Source organism: Vitis riparia, chromosome 19 (assembly GCF_004353265.1).
Source record: "Vitis riparia cultivar Riparia Gloire de Montpellier isolate 1030 chromosome 19, EGFV_Vit.rip_1.0, whole genome shotgun sequence".
In the NCBI taxonomy this organism is placed as follows: Eukaryota; Viridiplantae; Streptophyta; class Magnoliopsida; order Vitales; family Vitaceae; genus Vitis; species Vitis riparia.
The window spans coordinates 20,497,731-20,525,183 of record NC_048449.1 but is presented as its reverse complement, the minus strand read 5'-3'; the positions used below and the strand labels follow the sequence as shown (position 1 = coordinate 20,525,183).

The 27,453-nt window shown below is 35.6% G+C and overlaps 2 protein-coding genes across 4 annotated transcripts in view; one reads left to right on the top strand and one right to left on the bottom strand.

Moving 5' to 3' along the window:
- The first annotated feature begins 369 nt into the window (after window positions 1-369).
- LOC117908874 (post-GPI attachment to proteins factor 3) lies at window positions 370-14,271 on the top strand. 3 transcript variants are annotated; one of them, XM_034822675.1, is made up of 7 exons: window positions 370-470; window positions 1,378-1,461; window positions 1,688-1,782; window positions 11,797-12,058; window positions 12,157-12,353; window positions 13,201-13,388; window positions 13,749-14,271. In XM_034822675.1, exons 2-7 carry the CDS (start codon window positions 1,459-1,461, stop codon window positions 14,033-14,035), a joined length of 1,032 nt encoding a protein of 343 aa, XP_034678566.1. In that variant the 5' UTR covers window positions 370-470; window positions 1,378-1,458; the 3' UTR covers window positions 14,036-14,271. The 3 variants fall into 3 exon arrangements, with proteins under 3 accessions (XP_034678566.1, XP_034678565.1, XP_034678567.1); XM_034822674.1 differs by having other exon boundaries at window positions 1,276-1,461; XM_034822676.1 differs by lacking the exon at window positions 1,378-1,461 and having other exon boundaries at window positions 382-470.
- Window positions 14,272-26,315: 12,044 nt separating this feature from the next.
- Window positions 26,316-27,453, bottom strand: part of LOC117909389 — a 52,655-nt gene continuing 51,517 nt past the window's right edge. The window contains exons 12-15 of the mRNA XM_034823419.1: window positions 27,189-27,298; window positions 26,929-27,042; window positions 26,723-26,848; window positions 26,316-26,630 (exon numbers count right to left, since the gene is read on the bottom strand). Of these exons, the coding sequence (XP_034679310.1) occupies window positions 26,603-26,630; window positions 26,723-26,848; window positions 26,929-27,042; window positions 27,189-27,298 (378 nt within the window). The 3' untranslated portion in view covers window positions 26,316-26,602. The remainder of the gene's footprint in view (window positions 26,631-26,722; window positions 26,849-26,928; window positions 27,043-27,188; window positions 27,299-27,453) is intronic.

Genomic DNA, 27,453 nt, shown 5'->3' with positions numbered 1-27,453 from the left:
AGAGTAAGTCAAACTGGACAATATTAATAAAAAGGATTATGATAAAGCACATGTAGAAAGAAAATTAGCCCAAATGAATGACACCCAAACAAAGTACTTAGTCCCATAATTACGGTTTTTATAATCCTCATCACATTTTTCTTGTCAGGGGTTTTGATTAAAGATTTTCTTCTTCTCAATTATTATTTTCATTTTAAATTTGATGGCCCGTCGGACCGCCGGGCTCTGGGCCTCAGATATGGGAGAGGAGCCAGGCCCAAATGCCTCTCTCAAGTCTTGGGTTTGGGCCTTACAACGTGGCCCAAACAGAAAAGAAAGTATTTTAAAATGTGAAAATTGAAATTAACCACATGAACCGCTTGAAATTAACCACATATATTTTCGACTTCTCGTCTTGCCCCAACCTCTTTCTATCTGACTGACTATGAAGGAGGACCGTGGGCTTCCAAAACCCTAGAAATCAGTTAATTGTATGCCCATCTTCTCTTTGATTTCTTCGTTATTCATACATTTCTAGATTCAACAACACTTTTGTATATATGTATATTTTTTTTTTTCAATTTTGCACTATGATTTCTATATGTACTGGTCAATCATTTATTCTTAGGAACTCAGATTTAGCTCTATCCCCTTTTCATCTCCTTCTTCTCATGTGGCAGTTTCAGATTCGTGGTTTTCCCCTTTCGGGACCCATGTTGGTCCTGAAAACAAAGTCAAAATGTCAGATTTTGTGTTGTTTGATTGTTTTGATTAATGGGTTGCCTTGATTTGGTGAAAATCCGTTTTTGGTTTCAGTGTTTGAAGCTCTGAATTTTAGTGGATTTTTTTTTTGTGATTTGGTTACAGCTTCGCTTCGGTTCTGATTTGTCCTTCTGGATATTAGAAGAAGGTTTTGATGTGTTGTAGTGGACATGTTTTGACTGCTTTTTCATATTCTGTAGTGCTAGTTTAGAGTTGTAAATGGACAAAACTGGTTGTGATATGATGTGCCTCCGTGATTTTGTGCTTCGATAACGCACTGGATTCACGTTTTTGGTTCATTTGGGAAAAATAGCTTATCCCTCTTGGGGTTCTTTATTGGTTTACCACTGCCATTGCATTGTATTTTTGTATTTTTGCTTACATTCTCATTTCTTTTTGAATGATTGCCCCTCCTTGTACTTTATTATTGCTTTTTTTTTTTTGATATATTTTCAGTTTTCTATTGATACAATGAAAATTTCATTGTTTTTTCACTGTTATTTCTCCCCTAATTAAGCATCTTGTATGGTATAGATGGCGTTTATAAGCACCTTGTATCAAGAATAGTTGGCCTGAAAATTAAGAATCAAAACCTTTGGATGATGATGGATGTACTCTGTTTACCAATTTCACCAGGTCAATTATGGTGGCCCTCTGAGATGTTCTGACAACATTTTCCGAGAACCCTTGCATTTTCATGCTTCAGTTTTACAGATCATGGTATCTTTATCTCCCTAAATTCTGTTCTTATTTTTTCTGTTCATTACAAAGAATTTTGATCAGCTTGAGATGTTTCTTTTGATGCTCTCCTGATGCATTAGATTTAATTGTCATGATTCATGACATGAAATTGCACTTCTCTATATTTTTTTGTCTTGTTAGAAACCTCAAAGCTTTTTCCTGATAAATTTCTAACTACTGCGTTTTGGTTGTATTTTTTTATAAGATGGTAGATCGCTATTGGATTGCCTTCTTTGCTGTCTTTGTGTATCTTGTTAGAGTTTTTGAAGCTAGTGTCGGTGATGCAGATCCACTTTACAGGTAAAATTCAGTTCCTCATCCAGTGTCAGATGCTCATTCATACAATCTTACACTTGTCACTTGGTAAACATGAAATGCAATTTAAGTTCTTGAGGAAATTAAATTGCAGATTAGCCTTACTTTTACACACGATTTTGAACAATCATAAAAGGAAATGTGGTCATGTTTATTGGATGCAAAATGCAACAAATTTGGTCCATTTATTTTAAATGTTTTCCATAGTATTTCTATTTCAAAAGGAAAAGAAAAGGTTTTCATTTAAAATAACATCGTAATAGTGGAGTATGCTCAAAACTATATAGGAGAGACACAAGTACAGAGAGGTTTTTATTTTTTATATTGATCTCTTGTTATATTGGTTGGAAGGTGGTCGAACTGTATTAAGTAGGGACCATCTAATTATATTGTGATAAGGTGGAAATCTCTCTCTATATATCCTTATTTAAATGGTTTTAAGCTTGAATTGCATTTATGTAAAAGAACTCAGGTAAAAGATTTAGTGATTCAAGCAAGCTTAACATGGGCTATTACGGGAATCCCACTTAACTTTTTTGTCAAAGTGCCAATTTCACTGTATTGATGGAATAAAGAAGTTGGCAACTTGGCATCAACTAAACTATATTTTGAAGAGTGTGTGCCCTTGGGGGGCAGAATCCACATGGATAAGTTTCCTTCAAATTTAAGTTTTAGAGCCCTGCAAGTATCAGAAACAATATTGAGCATTTTTGAAAGCATTTTGTGCATTTCCTGTTTTGGTAGATTTGTTTAGTGGGGCTCTGCTAATGCCTCTCTGGTTTTGTGGCCATTATATCTTGTTATTTCTTCTATCTTGACTTTGTGGATCTCTTATGTTCCTTTTTCTCCTTTTACAAAGTGGGAATGAGATTTTGTATTCATGTATTGTCTATTTTTCTTGTCTTTCTTCTTAAAGGCTTGTAATTTGGCCTAAATCTCATGGATTTTGAGCTGTTCTTGTTGGCATTGTAGAAATGTCATCTAGAATGAGATATTATAAAGTTTGTCATTAGATCTGAGTTTTCTGGAGTCTGCTATTGGCTTGTAGCTTCTGAATATCTGCCTAAGCTCCATCACTACAGTTGGGTGACCTGTGATCTTTGCCAGGAAAAATTCTACCTTTTTTTTTTCTTTTCTTTTTAATTAGAAACAATAATTTTTTAAGTACAGTAGAAAGCCTTGAAGTGCAAAAGGCATCCTTTCCTAAGAATTCTGAACCTAATAAAAAACAACAAAAATAAGAGATGCAGCCCATCCCAGAAGTTAGTGCAGATAAAGGTAACCCTCAAACTCTTCCATGCACAAGCCCCTCTTTGTCCAAGCTATGCATTTCTGTGTTCCCTGATCTATGAGTGTATTGTGCTTTCAGTTTCATCATGCATGGAACCAACCTTATAAATAATTCACTGAATGGCATGATCAAATTTCTGTAACTTGTGTATCTTCCCCAACTGATAATCACTAATGTATCTCTTTCCACGATTTCTCAATTAGACTTTTTATTACTCATCAAAATAAAAATGTATGTCAACATTACTTCTTGAGGCCTAGCACAAAAAAATCCTGTCATGGTTGCATCCCTCCTGGCTGGCTTCAAGTAAATTGAATTCACTCTCCAACTCATAGTCTCTAGTAGAACCTGGCTGTCTCTTTCCACAATCAACTGGTTGATCCCATGGGTCATTACTTCCTTGAGACCAAGCACAAAAAACAATTTTGCCATGGTTGCATCCCTACTTGCTGGCTTCAAGAAATTAAAATCACCTTCACCTCATTGTCTCTAAAGGACCTGGCTGACCTATCTAATCTTGTTTTCTAGGGGAATAACCATCAAAGTTAAGCTTCATAAACTTCATAGGTGAACTTCCATACGGCAGCCTCAGTGGGGCATTCTGTGTTGAAAATTACACCTTCTCAATTTACATGAATAGGAATGAAAGTGATATATTTAAACTCTTTTGCAAACTGATGTCTGTAAAGATGAGATAAGAAACACTGTTCCACATGGTATTTATGCCCTGATCTTTGTATTCCAATAACCTAGCATCTCTTCCATGCATTTGATCCATAAAACTTCAAAGACAGCAGGTTCCCACAAACATATACCTTGCTACTTTGTATGCTTGCTACCACGTAAAGCACTACTCACTACCTAAACAGCATTCTAAACCTTTAGCAGGAGATTTCAAGCATATCTAAGCTGTTATAATGGGCTAGTTATAGAAATGCCATTCCAACCTTTGCACTACATTTTTTGTACATGTCGGCTTGCCCTAGGCCATCATGCTCCACATTCATGCACCACAATGCTGCCCATTACCACACAATGCTGCATATTGTCACATGAGGCCGCACATTGTGGGACCACTACATGAGCTCATCATGCCATGCTGCTGGAATGTTGTAGGTTAGAGGTCTCTATTGCTCTGACATGCGAACACACATACACATCATACATAACTCACACACAGATAAAGTTGCATCCAAAATTGTTGTTTGTTTGAGGAGTGGAATTGAGGAAACTTATTTTTCTATCTTGTATTTAGCATGGAAGCTAAAAGAGATTGATTTACAACAGAGATACTAGTTACATTTTTTATTTTTTTTGATAGGTAAGAACACTTGTATTAAAAGTGCCTAAAAAAGGGCACAAAAAAGTATACACAATGTATACAAGGCACCTGACTATTCAAAAAACAGGATGGGAGAGAGAGAGAGAGAGAGGGAGTGAGAGAGAGAGGGGGCGTGAGGGCGAGTGAAGGCGCGTGCGACGGCGACAATGAGGAGTTCGGCGAGGCGAGTCGAAAGCGGTGCTTCTCGGTGGAATCTAAGACCTTCGAGCTTGCCCTCGACGAAAGGAAAGGACGGCGTCAGATCCTCATCGTGGAGAAGAAGCGGGGGGTCTCGACATGGGTTCGCTTAGGGCTGGAAAGTTTAGGGTTTTTTAAGGAAGGGTTAATCCATTGTATTCGTGACGAAGAAGAAGGGAAATGGGAGAAGGAGTGGAGAGAAAGAGGCAAACGGTTCACCTTGGCTCGGGGCTCCAACAGAGCGGGTGGTTTTTTAAGGTTGGGGGTTGTTGATCTGGAACGCAGAAGGTTCTGCATCTTCTTACCGAGAGGTAGGAGGGACAGAAAAGGATGGACGGACATGGCGGAGATGATCTGTCAAATGGAAAAGCTGGCTGGAAGAAGAATGGAGTTACAGGAAGATTGGGCCGGCGGAAAAACCTCTCCGGTGAAGTCATACGTAGAAGCAGTCAAGCACTCCAACTGGAAAGGCATAAACACGATCAAGATGAAGGTCTCGAGGGAGGAGATGGCTGGAAACCTACAGAAGCTGGAACACTGCCTTGTCGCGAGCTGGAAATCCAACAAAAAGGAAGAAGAAAATATGGAGAGGCTGGGGAGGCTTTGGGCGAGCTCGTGGGGCTTAAAAAGCAAGCTAGGGCTGGCCAAGCTGGAACGAGGTAGGGTCTTGTTGGAGTTTGAAGACATAAGAGAGGCTCACCGAGTGGTCTCATCGGGGAGCAGAGTAATAGGAGGAGTCCACTTGAATTTAGACCTCTGGAATTCAAAGACGGGCTGTTGGGTAGAGGAGGAGACGATTCAGGAAGCCTGGCTTAAAATTTTTGGTCTGCCAGTCTCGTTATGGAGCCCGACGATACTGAAGAAAATAGGGGATGAATGTGGGGGATTTGTTGAAATTGATGAACGGACAAGGATGATGGGGGAAATTCAATGGGCTAGGGTTCTGGTCAAACTAAGAGGCGATTTTAGACCGAGTATGCTAGAAATTCAGGTAGAGGAGGAGGTCTATTCTTTGTCGCTGTGGTGGGAAGTTAGACCGGTGGTGAAAAGGAGCTCTTCCGCGGCGGAAAGCACCAGGAGAACCAAGGACAGGGATGATATGCTTTCACGCGCGGAGAAGAGCGTGGGGAAGGATCTGAGAGGAGCGGGAATCGAGGGACTGCTCCTGCCAGATGATGGGAAGGCTCTGCAGGAGAATGGGCCGGGCTTAGGGCCCGGGAACCAAGTCCATGGCCCGTCGCCTAGGAACTGGGATTATTTAGATGGTAAAATGGTTGGGTCGTCCTCATATGGCCCAAATATGAGTGTTAAGGAGCAGGAGAAGGAAGATGGGTTGGTTAAGCTAGATGGGCTTCTGGGCCAAAAATTAAAAGGAAAATCAAAGGTGGCCGGTGAGTCAGAGACAGGCCCATCTAACTGGGCTGCTGAGATGGGCTGCCACTCTTATGCAGAAATGGAAGGATGGGAAAGGGAGGGCCCAATTGCTGCCCAAGAGAAGGCTGGTCTTTTGGGCCGTTTCATCTCCAAAATAGGATCCACTCCAGAGGATCCCTTGCTGTGTTGGGAGCCAGTAGAGATCAGAAGGGAACAGAGGGATGAAGGCTTATCCTTGACTGACCGTGCGCTTAAAGAAGAAGCCAAGAGGTATGTCCTGAATTCCAATCCTAAAGGAAATCGGGCTATGGGGGATTCTTCTTCTCTTTCTTCTAATTTTGATCGGGCTCTAGAGGGGGAGTCTTTTGATCATCCAGGGGGATTAGAGGAGGAGTTATGGGGGGATAAGTCAACTTGGCTAACAGTCTATGAGGGGAATGTCGAAAAAGAGAAGGGATCCTGGAAGTTGGGAGAGGCCAGTAAAAACCGAGGCAAAGCTAGGGGCAAGGAGGGGAATGCTGATGCATCAGGAACTCAAGACAATGAAAATGAGAAAGAGGAACTATGGGAGGATGGCAATTTAGCAAAATTTAGCGAATTTCTGGGATTCTCTACGGAGGGGTTGGAGAGGGAGATATTGAACTTTCTGACTAAAATCAGAAAGAGGAGGGAAAAGATCCACAGTAAGGAGCTCTTGGAGAAAACCAAATTCGAAAGGGAACTAAAGAGGCTGGAATGCTCCGTCAATTATGAGGGGGGGAATAAGCAGAAAGGTCCTTTTCAGGGCAAGGGGGATCAGCTGATAGTTGTCCAATGAAGTTGAAGATTATAAGTTGGAATGTGAGGGGAGCTAATGACAGCTCTAAGAGGAAAATTATTAAGAACTATATAAGGAGTCAGAGGGTGGACCTAATGTGTATTCAGGAAACTAAGATTCAGGAGATGTCGGAAGGCATTGTGAGAAGCCTGGGTACAGGAAGATTTTTAGATTGGAGAGTCCTTAATGCGGAGGGGGCTGCGGGTGGCATTTTGATTTGGTGGGACAAGAGGGTCTTGGATATATTGGATTGGGAGGAGGGCCTTTTTACTCTGTCTTGTAGATTCAAGACTATTGAAAATGGGGCTACTTGGGTTTTTACGGGAGTGTATGGTCCTTTTACTAAAGTGGAAAGGGAAGGTATGTGGGAGGAACTTGGGGCGATAAGAGGTCTTTGGGACGATCCCTGGTGTCTTGGTGGGGACTTCAATGTTATTCTGTTTCAGCAAGAAAGGAGCAGCCAAAGTAGAATCAGTTCAGCCATGAGGAGATTTGCAGAGACTGTGGATGAATTAGAGCTGGTGGACTTGCCTTTGCAGGGGGGAGAGTTCACCTGGAATGGGGGGCTTAATAATCAGGCGTGGGCGAGGCTAGACAGATTTTTAGTCTCCCAAAGTTGGTTAGATCAGTTTAATGGAGTCACTCAGATCAGGTTATCTCGTCCAATTTCTGATCATTTCCCAATCGTGTTAGAGGGGGGTGGAATTAGTAGAGGCCCCACCCCGTTTAGATTTGAAAATATGTGGCTGAAGGTTGAGGGGTTTAAAGACATGGTGAGATCATGGTGGCAGGGGATTGAGGTCAGGGGCAGCGCTAGCTTCAGATTGAATGTTAAAATGAAGGAAATTAAAAAGAATCTGAGAGTTTGGAACAAAGAGGTTTTTGGGAGGCTGGAGACCAATAAAGCTGCAGCCTTAGAGCAAGTAGACCATTGGGATAAGGTGGAAAGTGAGAGAAACTTGACTGTGGAGGAAGCTGATTTTAAAAAGGAAGCCAAGGACTCATTTAAGAAATGGGTGCTGTTGGAGGAAGCCCATTGGAGACAGCATTCAAGGGAGATTTGGTTAAGGGAGGGGGACAGAAACACGGGGTTCTTCCATAGAATGGCTAGTGCACACCGAAGGAACAGCACTATGGGCAGAATTAAGGTTAATGGGGAGTGACTGACAAAGGAGCAGGAGGTGAGAGAAGGAGTTGTGAACTCGTTTCAGCAGGTGCTTTTTGAAGACTTGGTATGGCAGGCGGATATTGGTAGCATCCAGGTGGATTGCATCAACCAGCAAGAAGCAGAGAGCCTGAAAGTTCCTTTTTCAGAGAGTGAGATTCATTCGGCACTGATGGAGATGAATGGGGATAAAGCCCCAGGTCCGGATGGCTTTACTGTAGCCTTTTGGCAAAACGTATGGGACTTCACAAAAGAGGAGATCATGGAGTTGTTTAAAGAGTTTCATGAGCATAATGCCTCTGTTAGGAGCCTCAACAACACTTTCTTGGTGTTGATCCCTAAGAAAAGCGGGGCGGAGGACTTGGGGGACTTTAGACCTATTAGCCTATTGGGGGGGCTCTACAAACTTTTGGCTAAAGTCTTAGCTAATAGGCTCAAAAAGGTGATTGGTAAGGTGGTATCTGGCGCTCAGAATGCCTTTGTTATGGGAAGACAAATTCTGGATGCTTCCTTAATTGCTAATGAGGTGATAGATTCGTGGCAGAAGAGAAAGGAAAAGGGTATTATCTGTAAATTGGATATAGAAAAAGCGTATGACAGCATCAATTGGAAATTCTTAATGAAGGTCCTTCAAAAAATGGGCTTTGGGACCAAGTGGGTGGGATGGATGTGGAACTGTGTGTCTTTTGCTAAATTCTCTATTCTTGTTAATGGAGTGTCAGCTGGGTTTTTCCCTAGCACTAGAGGGCTTCGTCAGGGGGACCCTCTATCCCCTTACCTCTTTGTTATAGGAATGGAGATTCTGGACGTTCTTATCAGGAGAGTGGTGGAGGGGGGATATCTAACAGGGTGCAATATTCGGGGTGGTAGAAGATCTTCATTGAATATCTCTCATCTATTTTTTGCTGATGATACTATTGTGTTTTGTGAGGCGAGCAAAGAGCAAGTATCTCATTTAAGCTGGCTTCTCTTTTGGTTTGAAGCGGCCTCAGGACTTCGTATTAATCTAGCCAAAAGCGAAATCATCCCAGTTGGAGAAGTGGAGGAGATTCTTGAGTTGGCAGCTGAGTTAGGGTGCAGGGTGGGGTCTTTGCCCTCTCACTACTTGGGGCTCCCCTTAGGGGCCCCCAATAGGGCTTCTTCTATATGGGACGGAGTGGAGGAGAGGGTCAGGAGGAGACTTGCTCTTTGGAAAAGACAGTACATCTCCAAAGGGGGGAGGATCACTCTCATAAAAAGTACTTTGACTAGTATGCCAATTTACCAAATGTCTATCTTCCGCATGCCCAAGTCCGTTGCTAAAAGAGTGGAGAAAACCCAAAGAGATTTCCTATGGGGGGTTGGACACTTGGGAGGAAAAGTTCATCTAGTTAAATGGGATGTGGTCTGTTCAGAAAAACTCAATGGTGGGCTAGGGTTAAGGAGAATAGCCACTTTGAATAGAGCCTTGCTGGGCAAGTGGATTTGGAGGTTCGCTTGTGAAAAGGATAACCTTTGGAAACAAGTGATCTCTACGAAATATGGGCAAGAGGAACATGGATGGAGGTCTAAGAAAGTCAATGGGGCGGCTGGAGTAGGGGTTTGGAAGGAGATTATGAAAGAATCAGAATGGTGCTGGGAGAATTTGGCTTTTATAGTTGGGAAGGGTTCCAAAATTAAATTTTGGAAAGACAGATGGTGCACTAATATTCCGTTGTCCCAATGTTTCAACCATCTTTTTGTCCTTGCTGCGCATAGAGATGCCACGATTGAGGAAATGTGGGATCAAGACTCGGGCCAAGGAGAGTGGAATCTTGTTTTTGAGAGGGACTTTAATGACTGGGAGCTGGACATGGTTGGTGATTTGCTCCATACTTTGAGGGGTCATAGGCCTTCATTGGGGGATGACTCTGTTAACTGGAGGCAAGGAAGAAATGGCTTTTTCAGGGTTAAAGATGCTTATAGGCTGTTGGATAAACCTAATGACACAGTGTTTCCCGCAAAGAAAATATGGGTGGATAGGGTGCCAACTAAAGTATGTTTTTTTGCTTGGGAGGCCACTTGGGAGAAGGTGCTCACTCTGGATAGGCTTCAGATTAGAGGGGTGCAACTACCAAATTGTTGTTTTTTGTGTGGCTGTGAAGAAGAGAATGTAAATCATATTCTTTTACACTGTATAGTGACTAGAGTCCTTTGGGATATTATTTTTGGGTTGATAGATATCAAGTGGGTTCTCCCAGAAACTGTAAAGGAGACTCTTATCTCCTGGAGGGGCTCATTTGTAGGGAAGAAAAGGAAAAAGATTTGGAAATCCATTCCGTTGTGTATTTTTTGGACGGTTTGGAAGGAGAGGAATAGATTAGCTTTTAGGGGGGGTGAGTTGAATATTCAGAGATTAAAGAATTCTTTTATTTGTAACCTGTGGAATTGGGCCAAAGTGTATTTAGATGAGGAGTCTTTCTCCCTTATAGGTTTCTTGGAGTGGATAGCTTCCACTTGAGGGGAGGTAGTTCTTTCTGGTCCTTTTCTTTTTTGGGCTGTAGCCAGCTTGTATACTCCCTGTATGCTTTGTGGCGTTTAGCCTTTTTTTATGAATATCTTGCTTACTTATCAAAAAAAAAAATGTATACAAGGCACCTAAGGCCAAAAAAGAAGAGGGGTACACAAAAACAACACCCTCTCTCACGTGCACCTCAGCTAATCAATGAAATCAAATAAAGATAGTAAGCTAAAACATAAATGCACCCTGACCCTTTCCAAGAGGATATACACAAAGGACCATAAACTAGCTAGTTCTGCCAAACGCAAATACTAGTTACTTGACACAAGGACCTCCAAAAAACAAATGTGGTTTGAGTATGGAAACTAAAGCAGATGCTAGTTAAAAAGATGAAAAAGGAGTATACTTTGAGTCGCTTTTTTGGCGCCTCTTTTTAATGAATTATCTTTACCTATCAAAAAAAAAAAAAAGATGAAAAAGGAAAAACAGTTTTACGTAAAGATTTTAATTCTTGGAGTAGTATTGGAGTTGAGGTTGAGTATCATGTCAATTATGCCTTGAGGACATAATATATGCACAATAGTTTGTTAACCATGACCTCATACTTCGAAGTATGAAGCATAAACAGTGTCAAAATCTACACCCTCATTTGGTCTTTCACAGGCAGTGTCTTGAGGCAGCCCTGTAGGAGTTAGTGTTACATGCCTTATAAAGCTAGGTTACGAATGTCTCTTGTGGTATATATAATTCAACTTATTGATGATCTAGATTGCTCTTGTTAGTATTGATATGACATGCCTTGGGTTATTCTACCTCTCAGGAACTTCTTAAAGAATGGTATCTGGAAATAAAAAGTTCTGCAAACTTAAGCCATTGTTCTTGAATATCGATCCTTCCTTTTTCCATCTTCTTCTTGCCAATCTTGCATCCTTTATTGCATTCCTCTAGAGCCAATTTTCATATTTCTTAAAAATAGACTCTTCTCAATTGCATATTTTGCATGGAAGGATTTCCCAAGGGGAATATAATCAAACAATTAGAATAACTGGATTTCATTCTTTGACTTGTTTGATTGTAATGGCTGAGCATTTAATTGTTGCAGGTGTTTTGAGTATGGGCATCTGTTCTCGATTTATATTTTAATGCTTTCTTGTTCTTGATTTATATTTCAATTGTTACAGGTGCTTTGAATATGGGTACTTGTTCTTGATTTATATTTTAATGTTGCCCCCCCCCCCCCCCCCCCCCCCCTTCTCTCTCTCTCTCTCTCCCCCCCTCCCTCTTAATTGATTTTATTTTTATTTTTATATAAAAGATTTAAGTTTTATGATCTTGTTTAATCTTTGGATTCTAGGGCTTGTGTAGAACAATGTGAAAAGACTGGATGTGTCGGGGAAAGATGCTTTCCACACTGCAAATTCCCTTCAGATGGTGCAGTTGTTGATGGTCCATGGTATCTGCAAGAACCTCTTTATTTGCGGTGGAAACAATGGGATTGTCAGAGTGATTGTCGTTACTATTGCATGCTTGACAGAGAGAAAGAAAGAGAAGCACTTGGTAATGGGCCTGTCAAGTATCACGGTAAATGGCCCTTCAAACGCGTGTATGGGATTCAGGTATGTCATTCCTCATTATGAATTTCTTTTGATTTAGCAGGAAGTGCTATTATAATTTCCAGTTTGATGCATTTTAGTGATGTCAATCATTTACTCAGGAGCCTGCTTCTGTAGCCCTCTCTGCTCTCAACCTTGCAATGCAGTTCCATGGTTGGCTGTCCTTCTTCATTCTTCTGAACTACAAGTTGCCACTGAAGCCAAATAAGAAGGCATACTATGAATATACCTGTTTGTGGCATATATATGGACTCTTATCAATGAACTCCTGGTTCTGGAGTGCTGTATTCCATAGTCGGTAGGCTTTTATTTTATTTTTCACCATTTTAATGTTATTTCCTTGAGTTCTTGTATCTGATTAAAGATAGAAGGCAGAAGCAAGGGACAGAGTTTGTTATATTGTGTTTTTCCCTCACCATTGCCATGAGGAAAAGATTTGGCTACTGCCTATTTCTATTTTTGTATTCGGATTGGTAAGTGATTTATCATTAACCTTACAAACAGGGTATGCAACCAAAGAAAGAACTTATCAACCTGTCTAGATTTTTCTGTCATTAGATTGGGGTTCTTAATTTGTTAAATGGGTTTGGTTCAGCTAGGATGGTTTGCACTTACCTTTTGGTGCAATATACCTACTGTAGGATAATGTGATCAGGATAGAAACATGGTTGTCATTGTCTGCCAAGGTGACCTGAAATGTTTTTTAAAAAAACCATGAATTTTGATGAAACATGGACAACAGGCATGGTTGTTTGTCCAGCCAACATGGTTAAGGTGAGCCATGAGAAAGGTAAAACAAGACTCTTCTTGATAGATGGGTATATACTTGTACATTTGCTAATAGATGCTAGTGTTGTTTATTTGTTTTATATGATGCAATCAATTAAATAATTTTTTTTGTTAATTTCTTTCCTTTTATGGGTCTATCATTTTTTTTTTTGTTTTTGGGTAAAATAAAGAGAAGTAGAAATATGAAAGACTATTGTTGGATAAGTTTTGGTCATGTATCCGTCCACATTTCAATTGAACAGAATTTGCAAACCATATGAACTATATTTATGTGCTCATCAGTTCAGCTGGTTCAGTCTTATGTTATAGTACGATGTTTTTCTTATTTCTTATTGAGTTGTCTCATGGAACTACAGAGATGTGGATTTGACTGAGAAGCTGGACTACTCATCTGCAGTGGCATTACTTGGGTTCTCACTCATTCTTGCCATACTAAGATGCTTCAATGTCAGGGTTGAGGCTGCCAGAGTCATGGTTTCTGCTCCGCTGCTAGCTTTTGTGACCACCCATATATTGTACCTCAACTTCTATAAATTTGACTATGGTATCATCACCTTCTTTCATACCCTCCTGTGTGATCCACAAGCTATGCATTAGCATACAACCTATATTTCTTCTATTTACTGCTGAAAAGTACTCGTGTATCTAGATCATCAGCCATATGTAAATTCATAGTGATATTTCAAATGCTTGGTAGATTCTATTTACTTCCTGATCATCAGTTAGAGCCTGAAAACCTTTATGTATCACTGCCTCTTCCCATGTTTCTAACACTGGAAGGAAATCTCACTTTAAGGGTTTGAGCAGCTGCTTATCTCCTTTAGGACTGTAGCCACTGGACATTAGTTTTAGTTTTCCTTGTATTTTTTATGATTATCTGACCAACTTTTTGAAAATCGGACAGGGTGGAACATGAAAGTGTGTGTTGTCATGGGTGTTGCTCAACTTCTCATTTGGGCGATATGGGCTGGTGTCACTCGTCATCCTTCTCGCTGGAAGTTGTGGACAGTGGTTGTGGGAGGTGGTCTTGCAATGCTCCTGGAGATCTATGATTTCCCTCCATATGAAGGATTTGTTGATGCTCATGCTCTTTGGCATGCTACCACTATCCCCCTCACCTATATCTGGTGGAGTTTCATCAAGGATGATGCTGAGTTCCAGACTGCTAACCTCCTGAAAAAGGTAAAGTAGAACATTTCAACTCTGGTCTGTGAACTTTGTAATGGCTTGACCAACAGGATAAGTCTGCTTCACCATTACCTCAACAGACAATATATTCTTTTCTTCATTATTTATTTCCCTTGCAAAAGGGGAGGGCGCTTGGTTTGAAATTTCAGTTGGGTAAACGGGTTTTATATACATGTTCGAACAGGATAGTATATTGGAATGGGAAGTTCCAGAAGAGCATTGATTTTATTTCTTTTGCAGATGCAAATCCAATAAATTGTGTTGAGATAACAACTACCATTGTATCTGATAAAAAAAATACCTGCCATTATAGCTCCTCACTGCTGGGCTGATTGCAGTCCAGGACTGCATCAAGCAGCTAGAAGTGCCTATAAATTTTAATAATATTCACAGGATTAAACAACCACCTCATATCCACATAAGGGTAGTCACAGTTAGAGCAGAACGGTATATCTTGTCTTTCATCCATCAATTTCTCATTCGTTTGTCCTTTCAATTCTTCGATAGAAAATTCAAGTTGTAAGGTAATGAAACTATGAACTGTCCTTTTTGGTTTAGTTTTTATATCTTAGGTGGTATTTGTTTTTTTAATTTTTTGCTGAAAGTAATTTGCTTTCAGAGTTTAGATTGTTTGTTTATTTACTTTTTGTTAACTTATTACTTAATTTTTAATTTTTTTATTGAATACAAAAAGCTAAAATATTTGCCTTTTTTGAATGTTAAAAGTAACCTATCAGATTATTATTATTATTATTATTTTACTTCTTAATACTTAATAGAAAACAAATAAACTTAACATTATTAAACACTATTTAATTTTAAGCTCTATTTAGAATTAAATAAATTTTAGTCTAAAACAATGAAAATTGTATGGTTGGATTACATGATAATTTTCTCATCTTACTAGGTAATCAGACTTCTTATCACAAATAGACAAGTCATGAATCAAGATCATATGCTTACCATGCTGTGCTCCTAAAGAATAGTTCATTGTTGGATGGTCACTTAATTTCTATACAAATAATAGGGTAGGGAAGGAAGGTGCACTAGCTTTAGATTCCAAAAAGAGTCCTCAATCTCGTTCAACCCATTAAAGTGTTGGATGGCTTAGGGATGGTGTGATAGAATGAGTGGAGCCCTGTGCCATTTTACTCACAACCTTAGAGACCCTAGATTCAATTTTTGGTGAATCTCTCTCAGGAAGGAGAAATTTGCACAACCAACATACAAGGAAAGCAACCATGTGAGTCTCATCTGCATACTCTTTTTCTACGCCTAGCCTAGGTTATGAAGCACCTCCATCTCTCAACATGGGTGATTGTGAGTTTCCTTTTGCTTTTGCCTTTTATTGTACTTCTCTTTGGTGGCTTAGTATATCCTCAAGCCTTTGTACCAAAAGGGTCACGATAAAGAATCCTGTGATAAGCTAAGAACAAGTATAAAAACTGTTCTTATTCTTGTTCCAATAAAAACATAAGTAGGTAAGTAGGTAGAAGACATAAGTAGGGTAGAGCTTATATGAGAATTTCCTATAATTGTCTAGTGCTTTGTTAATTATTATTTTTAATATTTATTTATTTTATAAATTTAAATTATTCTAAAATAAATATATTTCCTAAATAAATTAAATATTTCAAAATTTTATAGTATATTTTATTTAAAATTGTATTTTCTTATTTTATGTATTAAGAAGGAGAAAATGAAAAAAAAAAATTAGGGTCATTTTAAATATAAGATAGGACAAGACGTTACCCTGACTCATGATTCTATTAGCAATAAGAGGGAGCATGTACCAAAAAGAAAAAAAACTCAAATCATTTTGTCATTAGGGGAAAGAGGACGTGTTCAAAGAAATAGGAAATTTTCCTATCAAAATGGTTTCTTTTTTTAGCACTAATACACCCAAATGCAAAGGAAATATTTAGTTTTGAAAACAATTACATCTTCAAATTCAGCTTGTATGAATAACAAATGTATGTATGAAAGATAATTGCTCGGAGAAGAAAATAAAAGAAAAACTAGAAGAACAAAAGGGGAAAATTTTGACGAGTGAGATTTTTCTTTGATGAAATAAGAAATTTTCTTATTAATACGAGGTTTTGTTTTAATATTAAGCATACATGAACATAGACTCCATAAAAAGGAAAAAGGAAAATAGAAGTCCTTTAAAAAAAATGACTTGAATCCTCATTTTATGTACTCATATATGAACTGGGCATTTGTGGACAAGAAAATTTTGATTAGTTCAAGCTATCATCAAATTGATCGAAAAATCAACCAGTTTTTGAAAATATACAAGTTAATGGAGCTTAGTTGAATGAAATAGATGACGTGAACGATACAAGATTCAACAAGCAACTACGAAACCATAAATCAATTCTTAAAAATTAAAATAAATTAAATTAGTATTAAAAGATATAAAATAGAAGAGAATAGTCTTTCATTAGAAACTTCTTAAAAAAAAATTAAATTAAAAAAAAAAAAGGTTCATTGGAGTAAAGGGCCACATTTCTTGAATTTGGAAGCAAATGAATGGAAAAAATAGTCTTACAAATCTCATCAAGCAAAAGGGCTTAAAGTCCAAGCCAAACTTCAAACATTCTTCGATAAGCTTGCCAAAAAAGGACAACACAATATGAAAAGTGTTGCTTATCTATCTTTTAATCTCAAGATCAAGAAAAGTATTTGTTACTCTCTTTTTTTTTTTCTTTTTTTTTGAGAAAATAAACTTCTTTACAAATTTATTCGAGAGTAAACTTTTGTTAGCCTTAATTAAACTTTGACTCAAGAACAATTGCTAGTCACCTCTAGATCACAATGAAGGCATTCACTCAAATTAGAACCAATATTACTTATACCTACATTAGATTTATAATATTATTTTTAAAATTAATATAAATTAATTCTATCCATTATTTTCTTATCTATTTGATTGTAGAATGAAAACATTGTTCCTCAACATAAACCATAATTTGTTTCCTTTGTAAGTGTTAAATGAGTGGTTGGCCTTGGGAAAAAGTCTTGAAATCTAGTGGGTATCCTATTAATTTTTTTTTAAAAATGATACTCCTTGAGTATGTGATAAAATTGTAGTTTCAAGTAGTGTCATAGTAATATTAATTTTAACTTGTTTTAGCTTATGTTTGGTTACGGGAAATTTTGAGAAAAAAATGTAAAGGAAAAAAAATAGAAAAAAAAACAAAGGGAAATAAAAAAAGAGATTCAAAATCAATAAATTATTTTTATTTTCTTTTTCAAATTCATTTCATTTATTTTCCTCAATTATATAAAGATTAAATAATTTTAAAATTCATAAATTTATAACTAATTTAAATTATATTAGATTTTCTTTCATAATTTTCATAGTGAAACCAAACATGAGAAAACTATTTTTTTTAATATTTTTTTTTTATTTCTTTAGTACTTTTTGGGAACCAAATATAACATTATTTAGTAATTTACAAACTATTAAGTATAGTTGTTATATTTTTGAGAAAAATAAATATAGTACCACAAGTATGCATCAAGGATTCCCATGCCTAATTTGAACCACAAATTGAATTATTTAAGGGGTTGGTAGACACATATATGATAGTTATTTGGGAAAAAAAAAATTAAGTTAATTTGTAAACATTTGTTGTTGTTCATAATTCTTTTTAAAAATTATTCAAAACTAGAAAAAAAAAAACTACTAATGTGCTCTATTTATTTCATTTTATTATTTTGGATGTTCTTATGAATATTCTTCATGTTTGTTTGGATTATAGCAAAACTAATAATCACATGCAAATTAATGAAATGAAAATGATTGGAATTTTTAGTTGCAAAAAAATTAAGGGTAACAATTTTAGAATATATTTTATTTGATTTAAATTATTATTACAATAGGTAGAGTCCTTACCAAATATTTAGATTTTGGGGAATTTGGCAAGCATATATTGTTTGAAAGAAAAAAAAAAGAAATTTTTTAAAAGTCGAAGATTTCCTTTTCATTACAAGTACCCAAGGTGATGAAATAATTTCATGAGAATTTATATTTACATTCAACTAATCACTCTACACATCTACCTTATTTATACATCCACTTTAAAAAGTTAATCCTATTAACACATTCACATAAACATTTTCAATATACAAAATTCTAACATTTTTTATGCATTTTTTTTCTAATCAACATCTAATATTATATTTATACCACATGAGTATATTTTAGGGCTACTAATGGATGAAATTCGAAATCAATGGCACTTAGATGTATTTACACCATACCTCATGGATATGAGTGAAATTAATTCAAAATAATATTCTAAAAATATTTTTTGTTATTATTAAGGAATTTACAACCCTTTTAATTTATTTGAATTTGTTTTTTTCTAAATATAAAAAATAAAATCTCTTTGGATCTTCATGAAAAAATATGTAAATAATTTTAGAATATTTATAATTGTATTAAATGTTTGGAAATGAATTTTAGCTATAATAAAGTATAACATGTTATATTTAATCACTTTTCTTTAATTAATTTCTCCTCATGTGACTAATTAACAATCGAAAGAAAAAAAAGTGAAAATTTAAATTTATAAATTAAAAAAAAAAAAGGTAGAAAGGAGAGCTTTCATTTGTAATAAAATAATAAGATTACATAATTTTATAAATAAAATATTGTAATATCCATAAGGCATAAAAAACGTCAGCAACAAAATATAATAATGTTAATAATATCCTACTTTTAACTTTTATAGAAAAAAAATGATATTATCACTATAATATCAATAAAATATTAAAGTTTAAGTTTCTTATTTTTTAAAATATTTAATTTATAATTTCTATGAATAAAAAATAGATGACCACTCTTGAGTAAAAACATAATTAATTTTAAATTTACAAGTTTTATGGTACATATTTTTCATAACCTCGTATTACAATAATAATTAAAATACATGTTAAACATAGCTTCTAATTTTTTTTTATTCAATATATGGCTTTGAAACTTTTTATTTTCGATAATATATTTTAATTTAATATAAACGGTGATCTTAGTGAAAATTTTCAAATAATATATTAATAAAGTTTGTCTACAACTTCATTAGAAGACTATAGGTGTTGTTTGTTTTTTGGTCGAATAGAAAAAATCAAAATATTTTATTTTTTCTATTCGGCTTAAAATGACTTATTGATATAAATCAATATAACTAAATCAAATGCATTGATTTTAGTTATATTAGTTGATATTAATGTTAGTTTTAGTTATTGAATAGAAAAAATAAGATATTTTAATTTTTTCTATTCAGTTAAAAAACCATTAACACTTGTGTCACTAAAACAATATTAACAAAAAATATGATGTAAAAGTTATAAAAATCAAATTTTATATTTTTAAAAAGAAAGAATTTAATCTAAAAATAATATAAAATGGCAAATTGGGGTTGGATATGTGAGTTGTAATATTGGAGATTATGGGTTACTAATTGGGTGTTTGGGTTCATGTGGGAGAGTTCAATTGAATCCATATCAATGTCATTATTTCTTAGTTCATTTGGTCCATTTTAATTTATTTATTTTTATTTTGTAAAAGATTAAAATTTTATGCATCTTGAAATAGAATACTACATAAAAAGATGTTGATGTTGTGTACAATATATGATAACAAAGTTTAAAATATAAAGACTTTAACATCATAATTGTGACTCATTTTCAGCTCCCAATACAATTATGAGCATCACATATTGTTATATGTCTGTCATATCTATTCATTATTCACTGATGATCCAAAAATAGCATGGGTGCAAGTTCTAGTTCCATATTTATATTGTGTTTTAATTAAGGGGAATGACTCCAAAGAAGAAGCTGAAACATGCATCAACCTCAAAAATGGAAAATGAAGTTAGATGGACCATATTTATGATTTATTTGTGAGCTACTAATTTACTTTTAATTTTAACATTATTTGCATATTTCAAATGGTGTCCACATTTTTAAATATAGGTAATGGACACTTGCAATGTACATGCAATGTACCTAATAGCATGCTTATTTACTTCTGAAAATACATGCCTAGGCCTATAAAAATGGAAGATCATACCCAAATTAGGAAAAATGAGTCACATACATGATACATATATACCATGTATATACAATATACTTATTTTTTGTATGTTTTTTTTATGAATAAAAAGCAATATATTAAAAGAAAAAGGCACGTCAAGGACGCGCCCCAAAGTATACAGGTAGTATACAAGAGAGAGAAAAAAGAACCTCTTAGTCCACGCCCAAATATTACAAAGGAAAAACGATTTACAACCTTGAACCAAATGTCCCTTGTTTTCAAAAACCCTACTGTTTCTTTCTTTTCAAGCAATCCAAAAAAGACACAAGGGAGCTAAAAACCACACTTTCTTCCTCTCCTTACCCACACAAGGCCCAAACCACCCCAATAATACCTCTTTAACTGAATAAGGGAGCACCCACGAAACCCCAAAAATGGAAAAAAGTAGGTTCCATAGACTTCTTGCCAACACACAATGTAAGAGAATGTGATCAATAGTCTCTTCCTCTAACAGGCACAAATAACATCTATTAGCCAAAGAGAACTCTCTCCTCTAAATACGATCCAAGGTTAAGACATTTTTCCACATAGCCTCCCAAGAAAAAAAACTCACCCTCAGAGGCACCAAAGAGTTCCAAATAACTCTTGTAGGAAAATCTCCTAGTCTTTTCGGTTCTAAAGTCTTATAAAGAGACTTAACAGAAAATCTTCCGTCCGTTGCCTTTGTTTAAACTACTTGATTTTCCACATCACTATAAACCCTCATCTCTTGCAACCTTAAGAAAAAACGCTTCACATCAAACACTTCCCAATCATTAAGCCTCCTAGAGAACCTGGGAGCCCACACTCCCCCTCCAGAATGGCTCCACACATACTCCACCCAAGCCTCCTTAACTAAGGATATAGCAAATAAAGAGGGAAAAGAAATACACAAAGGATCGTCTCCACACCATTTGTCCTTCCAAAATCTAACCCTCTTACCATTCCCTATAAAATTAACCATATTGTCACCTATCACATCCCAAACTCTCCTAATCGCTTTCCATAAACTAATCTCAAAACTACCTCTCACAACACAGGACCTCCATCTGCCCTCTTCTTCCCCATACTTCGCACAAATAACTTGCCTCCACAAAGCTTTCCTCTCCACCACAAAGTGCCAACTCCGCTTACATAAGAGGGTCTTATTCAACAACGCCAAATTCCTCACACCCAAACCACCCTTACATTTATCTGAGCAAACAATAGACCAATCCACTAAATGAGGCTTCTTCTCTAAGGCCCCACCACCCCAAAGAAATCTCTTTGGATTACTTATTTTTTATATGTACAATATACTTATTTTTAAATATGTACTTATTTTTTCTAAGGATGTACCCACTTTTCTTGCACATAAAATGAGATGTGGCAAGTACACAAATGCATCCTTAAGCCTACAAAAGAGGAAGATCATGTCCAAATTATGACAAATGAGTCACATACATGATGTATATGTCATTTACTTCTTTTTTGAGATGAATATTCTTATTTTCAAATATCATACACTCTTTTTTTTCTTAATGATGTACCAAGTATTAAAGCATATAGAATGAGACATATGAACCTCACAAGTGCATGTCTAAACCTAAAAAGGTGGAAGATTGCAACCAAATCAAGGGGAAAAAAGTCTCTTACAAGATGTACATGTGATGTATTTATTTTTTAATAGGATGTACTTATTTTCCCAAACGATGTGCCTAGTACCTTAGCATGTAGAATGAGATTTGGAATCTCCATAAACGCATGCCTAGGCAATGAAAAGTGAAAGGTCATGTCCAAATTGGGGGAAATGAATCATGTACATCACGGTGATACAATGAACTTATTTTTCAAGAGGATGTACTTATTTTCTCAAATGATGTACCTAGTATCCTTCAATGTAAAATGAGATGTGACAATTCCATAAATGCATGCCTAGACAAGGAAAAGTGGAATATCATATCCAAATTATTGAAAATGCATCATTTCTCATTGCTCAAGGAAGCTGGCCCTTCTCATTCCTCATTGCCATAAACAAGACATACATGTTTTTCTAGTACACTAGCATGTGGAATGAGATGTGACAACTCTGTAAATGCATGCCTACACCTATAAAAGTAGAAGGTCATGTCAAAATTAGGGTAAATTAGTCACTTACATGATGTACATGTATTGTACATATTTTTAAATAAAATTTGCTTATTTTTTCCAAGAATGGACCTATAATCCTAACGTGTGGAATGACATGTGGAAAATCCATAAATGCATGTCTAGGCCTGCAAAAGTAGAATATCATGTATAGAACTTAGCATGTGGAACCACTGTTTTACAAATCGGACTGAACCGACTAGTTCAACTGGTCGAACTGTCGCCCGGGCCTTAGTCCAATCTAATTAGGCTTTTGAGCCGGAAAGAGCTTTGGATCGGCATTGAACCGGATGAACTAGTGGTTCAACCATCAAACCAGACAGAACCAAGACAATTTGGTTCAATGGGTTTTTAGGCCAAAACAAGCCTTAATAATCAATGGGCCACACCCCCTTTCACGACCCAACCCACCATGGCCAACAACCAGTTGAGATGCAAACAACTAAATGAGGTTTTTAAAGGTATTTTTATGCTCTTGCTTTTTCGATGTGGGACATGACAAGTCTAACAAAAAATAATTAGCATTTATATATGCACAATTTACGACCCTAGGGCTTAAACGTTGGACCAAGGGTTCAAAGTGAGCATGGTTGCACCAACTTGCTGCTAGTTGGTTTGTGCCAAGGGTTGTAAAAAACATAATAAAATCATCTCAAATATCTTTTTTTTTTTTTTAAACACTTCCATTTTCCATATATAATATTATATATGTTTTATTTAATAAACTTTAATATATTAATATATTTATATGAAAGATGAAAAAATAAATATTATTGATTTTTAATTTTATTTATATTTATATTTTTTTTAAATTATTTTTAATTTTAATAAAATATAAATTATATATTTATGACGTCATCGGTTCGACCGCGGTTCAACTACCGATCTGACCACTAAACTGTGAACTAGTAACTTTTCCGGTTCGTTGATCGGTCCAGTTCTGAAAACATTATATGAAACTCCATAATTATACTAACATGTGAAATGAGATGTGACAACTTTGTTATATATTTATATAACATATTTTGTAATAACTTATACCCAACTATGTGATATTATTTGTTTTAAACCCGAAGGGGACCTTACGGCTTTAAAACACTTCTACATGGTTAAGAGAAGTTCATACATATATAGCTCTAATAACTTTCTTCCCTATCTGATGTGGAAAATCACAAACACCCCTTCATGTAAACGCAATATTCTCATTGTGTCTCATATGATTATGAGGTCAAATAAATAGATACCACTCATGGGGCCAAACAAACCCCCACACCAGTGCCAGAGATCAATTCTGATACTATTTTGTAACGACTCATACTCAACCATGTATATATTGTTTGCTTTAGACCCAAAAGAGCTCTTATGGCTTTAAAATGCAGCCACATGGTTAAGAGGAGTTCATATATATACATATATATAACCTTATTAACTTTCTCTTCTATCCAATATAAAATATCATATATTTTGTTACATTCTATAATAATATACAAAATTTAAAGCTATATTAAATCTAAAATTATAATATATTTAGTTTCTAATAAGTTTTTTATTTTAAAATATTGATAATTTTATTTAAAATTTTATATTTGTTTTGTATTTAATTATTGCATAAAAGATATAGTAAAATAATTAAAATTGATTTATTATAATATATATATATATATATATATATATATATATATATATTATTTTGTGATTGTATGCTTACTACCAATCTTAAACCCTGTGCTTGATTAGTGAGTATTAGCTATTTTCGTAGATTATTTATCTTTGACTTTTTATTTTAATTGCATATATGTTGTATATGTTGGGAGACTTTTGGTGTGATATTATGTCTCTTATCTTGCTTGTGGAGTAACCTTCTTTTTTCTATAAACATTTAGCCCCATTGTGGACACTAATTGAGGTATGCTTCCTCATTTCTTGATTTATTCATTTGATATACATGCCTTGTTTTGGTTATTCTATGCTCTATTTGTTATCATCATGGCCTTGTATATTCTTGTTGTTATCCCTTGGTATTATATTAGTCAATTCTCTTATTGCTCACCATTTCTTTTGTAGAGATCTCTTTAAGGCATAAAAGGATGCTACCCTATGTTATCTTTATAATAAATAGCATGACCCCCATATTTAAACTTGATTTTTATAGACATGTTTTTCATTTCATAAGGAATCACTCTTTAAGGTTTTATTTTTTATTTTGTTCTCTTTTAAAAAAGAAAATGGTAAACTCCAACTTTTTTCAAATATCAATTTTTGAAAAACTTAGTTTTTCACAATAAAAAACGAGTCTTGCTATCAAGCATGGTTTTAAAAACTAGCTGGTCACAGTTCCGATTCGATCAATTGGGCTGGAAAGTGGTCAGATCGGAATTGGATCGGTTAAACCAGTGGTTCGACCGGTGAACCGGATGAACCGGATAGTTCCTTCAAAACCGTCTGGTTCAACCTTTTTTTTTTTTTTTTTTCCACTATCGTCATTTCCCATCGACAGGATCCCCACCCCCCTTGCAAAGCCACCACCATGCTGCAAAATATCTTCTTGCCCGTCGGAACCCCTCCTTCCCCTTTCCCTAGCAACCCCACTGGAACCCCCCTACCCCCATCCCATGCTGGAAAAGCCTCTACCAGTAGGACCCCTCCACCCCTCTTGCAAAGCCACCCCGCGACCCCGCTGGAACACCACCCCACCCTTTCCCCTTGCTGAAACTTCTTGCACTGGAAAAACCGAAAAGCTCTTTTCTCTTTTTGCTCGCTGGAAGCCCCACCCCCCAAAACCCCGTTGGAACCCTTTTTTGCCCACTCCTCTCATATTTTCTTCTAGAATTTTTTTTTTATATTATTTTTTACCTCATCTCATTATTATTTATTTTCTTTTATATTTATTATTTTTTTAATTTCATAATGTTTAAAACTTATGATTTTATTTTAAATTAATGAAAACATTACAATTTTAAATAAATTCTTGATTTTAAAATAAGTTTTTTTATTTAAAATTAAAATTAAAATTATGATTTTAATTTAATTGAAACTAATTTTCTTATTTTCAAATAAAATTTTAATTTTTAAATAACATATAAAATTTTATTTTTATTTTTATTTTTATAATTATTTTTAATTTCAATAATTTAAAAATTATATATTTATGACGTCACCGGTTCGATTGCTGGTCCGATTAATGAATCGTGAATCAGTAACTTTTTTAGTTTAATGATCGATCCAATTCTGAAAACATTGTTATCAAGTGAAGTCACATGTGAAAAATATGAGTCCATAGATAGATTAGGCTCAAAATAAAATAAACTCACTTTTAAAATTCAATTGGGCATAAGGCCCAAAATGAACTTTGTTATTAGACTAAAGTCGTATTAAAAAATTGAACAAAATTGGTTTGATTCGGTTTTACTACATATAAACGTACTACATAGTTCATTTGATTTTTCACTCAAAAACAGACCAAATTGAAGTTATTTACAGCCCTACTCTAATCTCCACAACTTCACAACCATACCACCACCTCTTCACACGTTTCTACATTCCTTTCAATCTACTTTTAGCACTTCAATATTCATGTGACACCAACTCATCTAATAATATACTTGCAATGGACACACCATACACTTGAAGAAGAATAAACAGAGTGAAAAATTATAAATTTCTAAATAATTTTCATCACATCTAATTTTCTTTTTCCTTGTTGTCTTCTTTCTCATCTAAACAAGAGAATTCAAAGTTTCTTCCTTTGTCTTTTCCTATCCCTATTACTCCCAATTTCTTCTTTTTCTACAATATTTAGAACATCTAAGCAAAACCTAAGAATGAAATCCATCATCTTTCTTTCCATAAAATGGAAATCCTAAATTAAAATACATCCCATATTTTTTCCCTTGTAGAACTGAGACTATAAATATAAGCTCCTGGTTAGAAGTCAAATTCATGCCACATAAGAAGACAACTTTTACTTAGAGAAGCCTGAATGGAAATCCTACATTAAAATACATCCCATATTTTTTCCCTTGTAGAACTGAGACTCTAAAAATATAAGCTCCTTGTTTGAAGTCAAATTCATGCCACATAAGAAGACAACTTTTACTTAGAGAAGCCTGAATTGGATCAGCCATTCAACATATTGCCTCAAGTCTCTCAAGTAAATATTGAAATAGCATTGTTCAAAGGAAGTAGTCAAACTCAACATATGTATTGGTTCAAAAGCTGTACAAAATATTCACTAACATTTCTATATAGTAATAAATATTCAGGCAATTCATCCTTATAAAACAATACAGTGTAACTAGGAAGAAAAGACTCTATGTAGCACTTTATGTAACAAGGGAGTAGTAGTAGCTCTCAACGGTTTATAATATCGAGCAACCTCCATCTTCCCTGTGGAGACAAGGGCAACTGATTGGTCCAAAGACAAAGCAAAAACATCCTATGAGTTGATTTATAATCGGAAAGGGTGAAAGAGGACCTACTTCTTTTTTGGTTCATAATAGGTTACTGCTTTCTCAAAGTTAAGCCAATGATGACCCGTTTCCTGAAGATTCACATTCTTTGGTCCAGCTAGATAAGCCTGAACAATAAATTGAGGAGTTCTTTGCCTGGTTTTCACCCATCAGATGATCAATGATTCTGTAAGAGATATGTACTCAGGAAAAGTTGCATTGGTGAACAAACTTACCGCCCTTCATATTCAGATAACCAAGCTAAATAAGCTGCACCAAAGTACATGGAGACGAATGGCTTGGTTAGATCATCCACAGCTTCAACTCTGTAAGCCTTGTAGCCCAAATCTCTGGATGCAAGGACAAGCAAAGGTATAGAATACAAACAGGGAATTGAGGACAACATACAAGTGAAGTCATTCCACTCTTTTTATTTTCCATAGCATTTGAAAAGAGTTCTTTTCTGTAAATTCCTCAAATTATGTTATTTACGTACCTGTAAAGCCACATGGCTGTTGGGTAATCTATTCCCATTATTCCAGTTCGTGCTCCAATGCCATTCACAAAGCGCATGCTAACAATCTCTGCAAGAGCACATAGAATTGTCTGCACCAAAAGAGCTTCAGGAGAAAAAAAAGGGAAGAGGTATAGAGCAGTAAAAGATTTAAAACATACAGAAATTTAGGTGAGCACAGAAAAGAGACAGGATATAACCCAATGTTAAACTGTCACAAAGCTTTTTCATCCCCTTGCCTTCCTCA

Bases quoted from the DNA above. Each gene is read 5' to 3' on its own strand.
- LOC117908874 (XM_034822674.1), top strand. From the start codon at position 1,351: ATGTACTCTGTTTACCAATTTCACCAGGTCAATTATGGTGGCCCTCTG. The intron at 12,059-12,156 runs GTATGTCATTCC...TCATTTACTCAG, and splicing joins AACGCGTGTATGGGATTCAG to GAGCCTGCTTCTGTAGCCCT. The intron at 12,354-13,200 runs GTAGGCTTTTAT...ATGGAACTACAG, and splicing joins AGTGCTGTATTCCATAGTCG to AGATGTGGATTTGACTGAGA.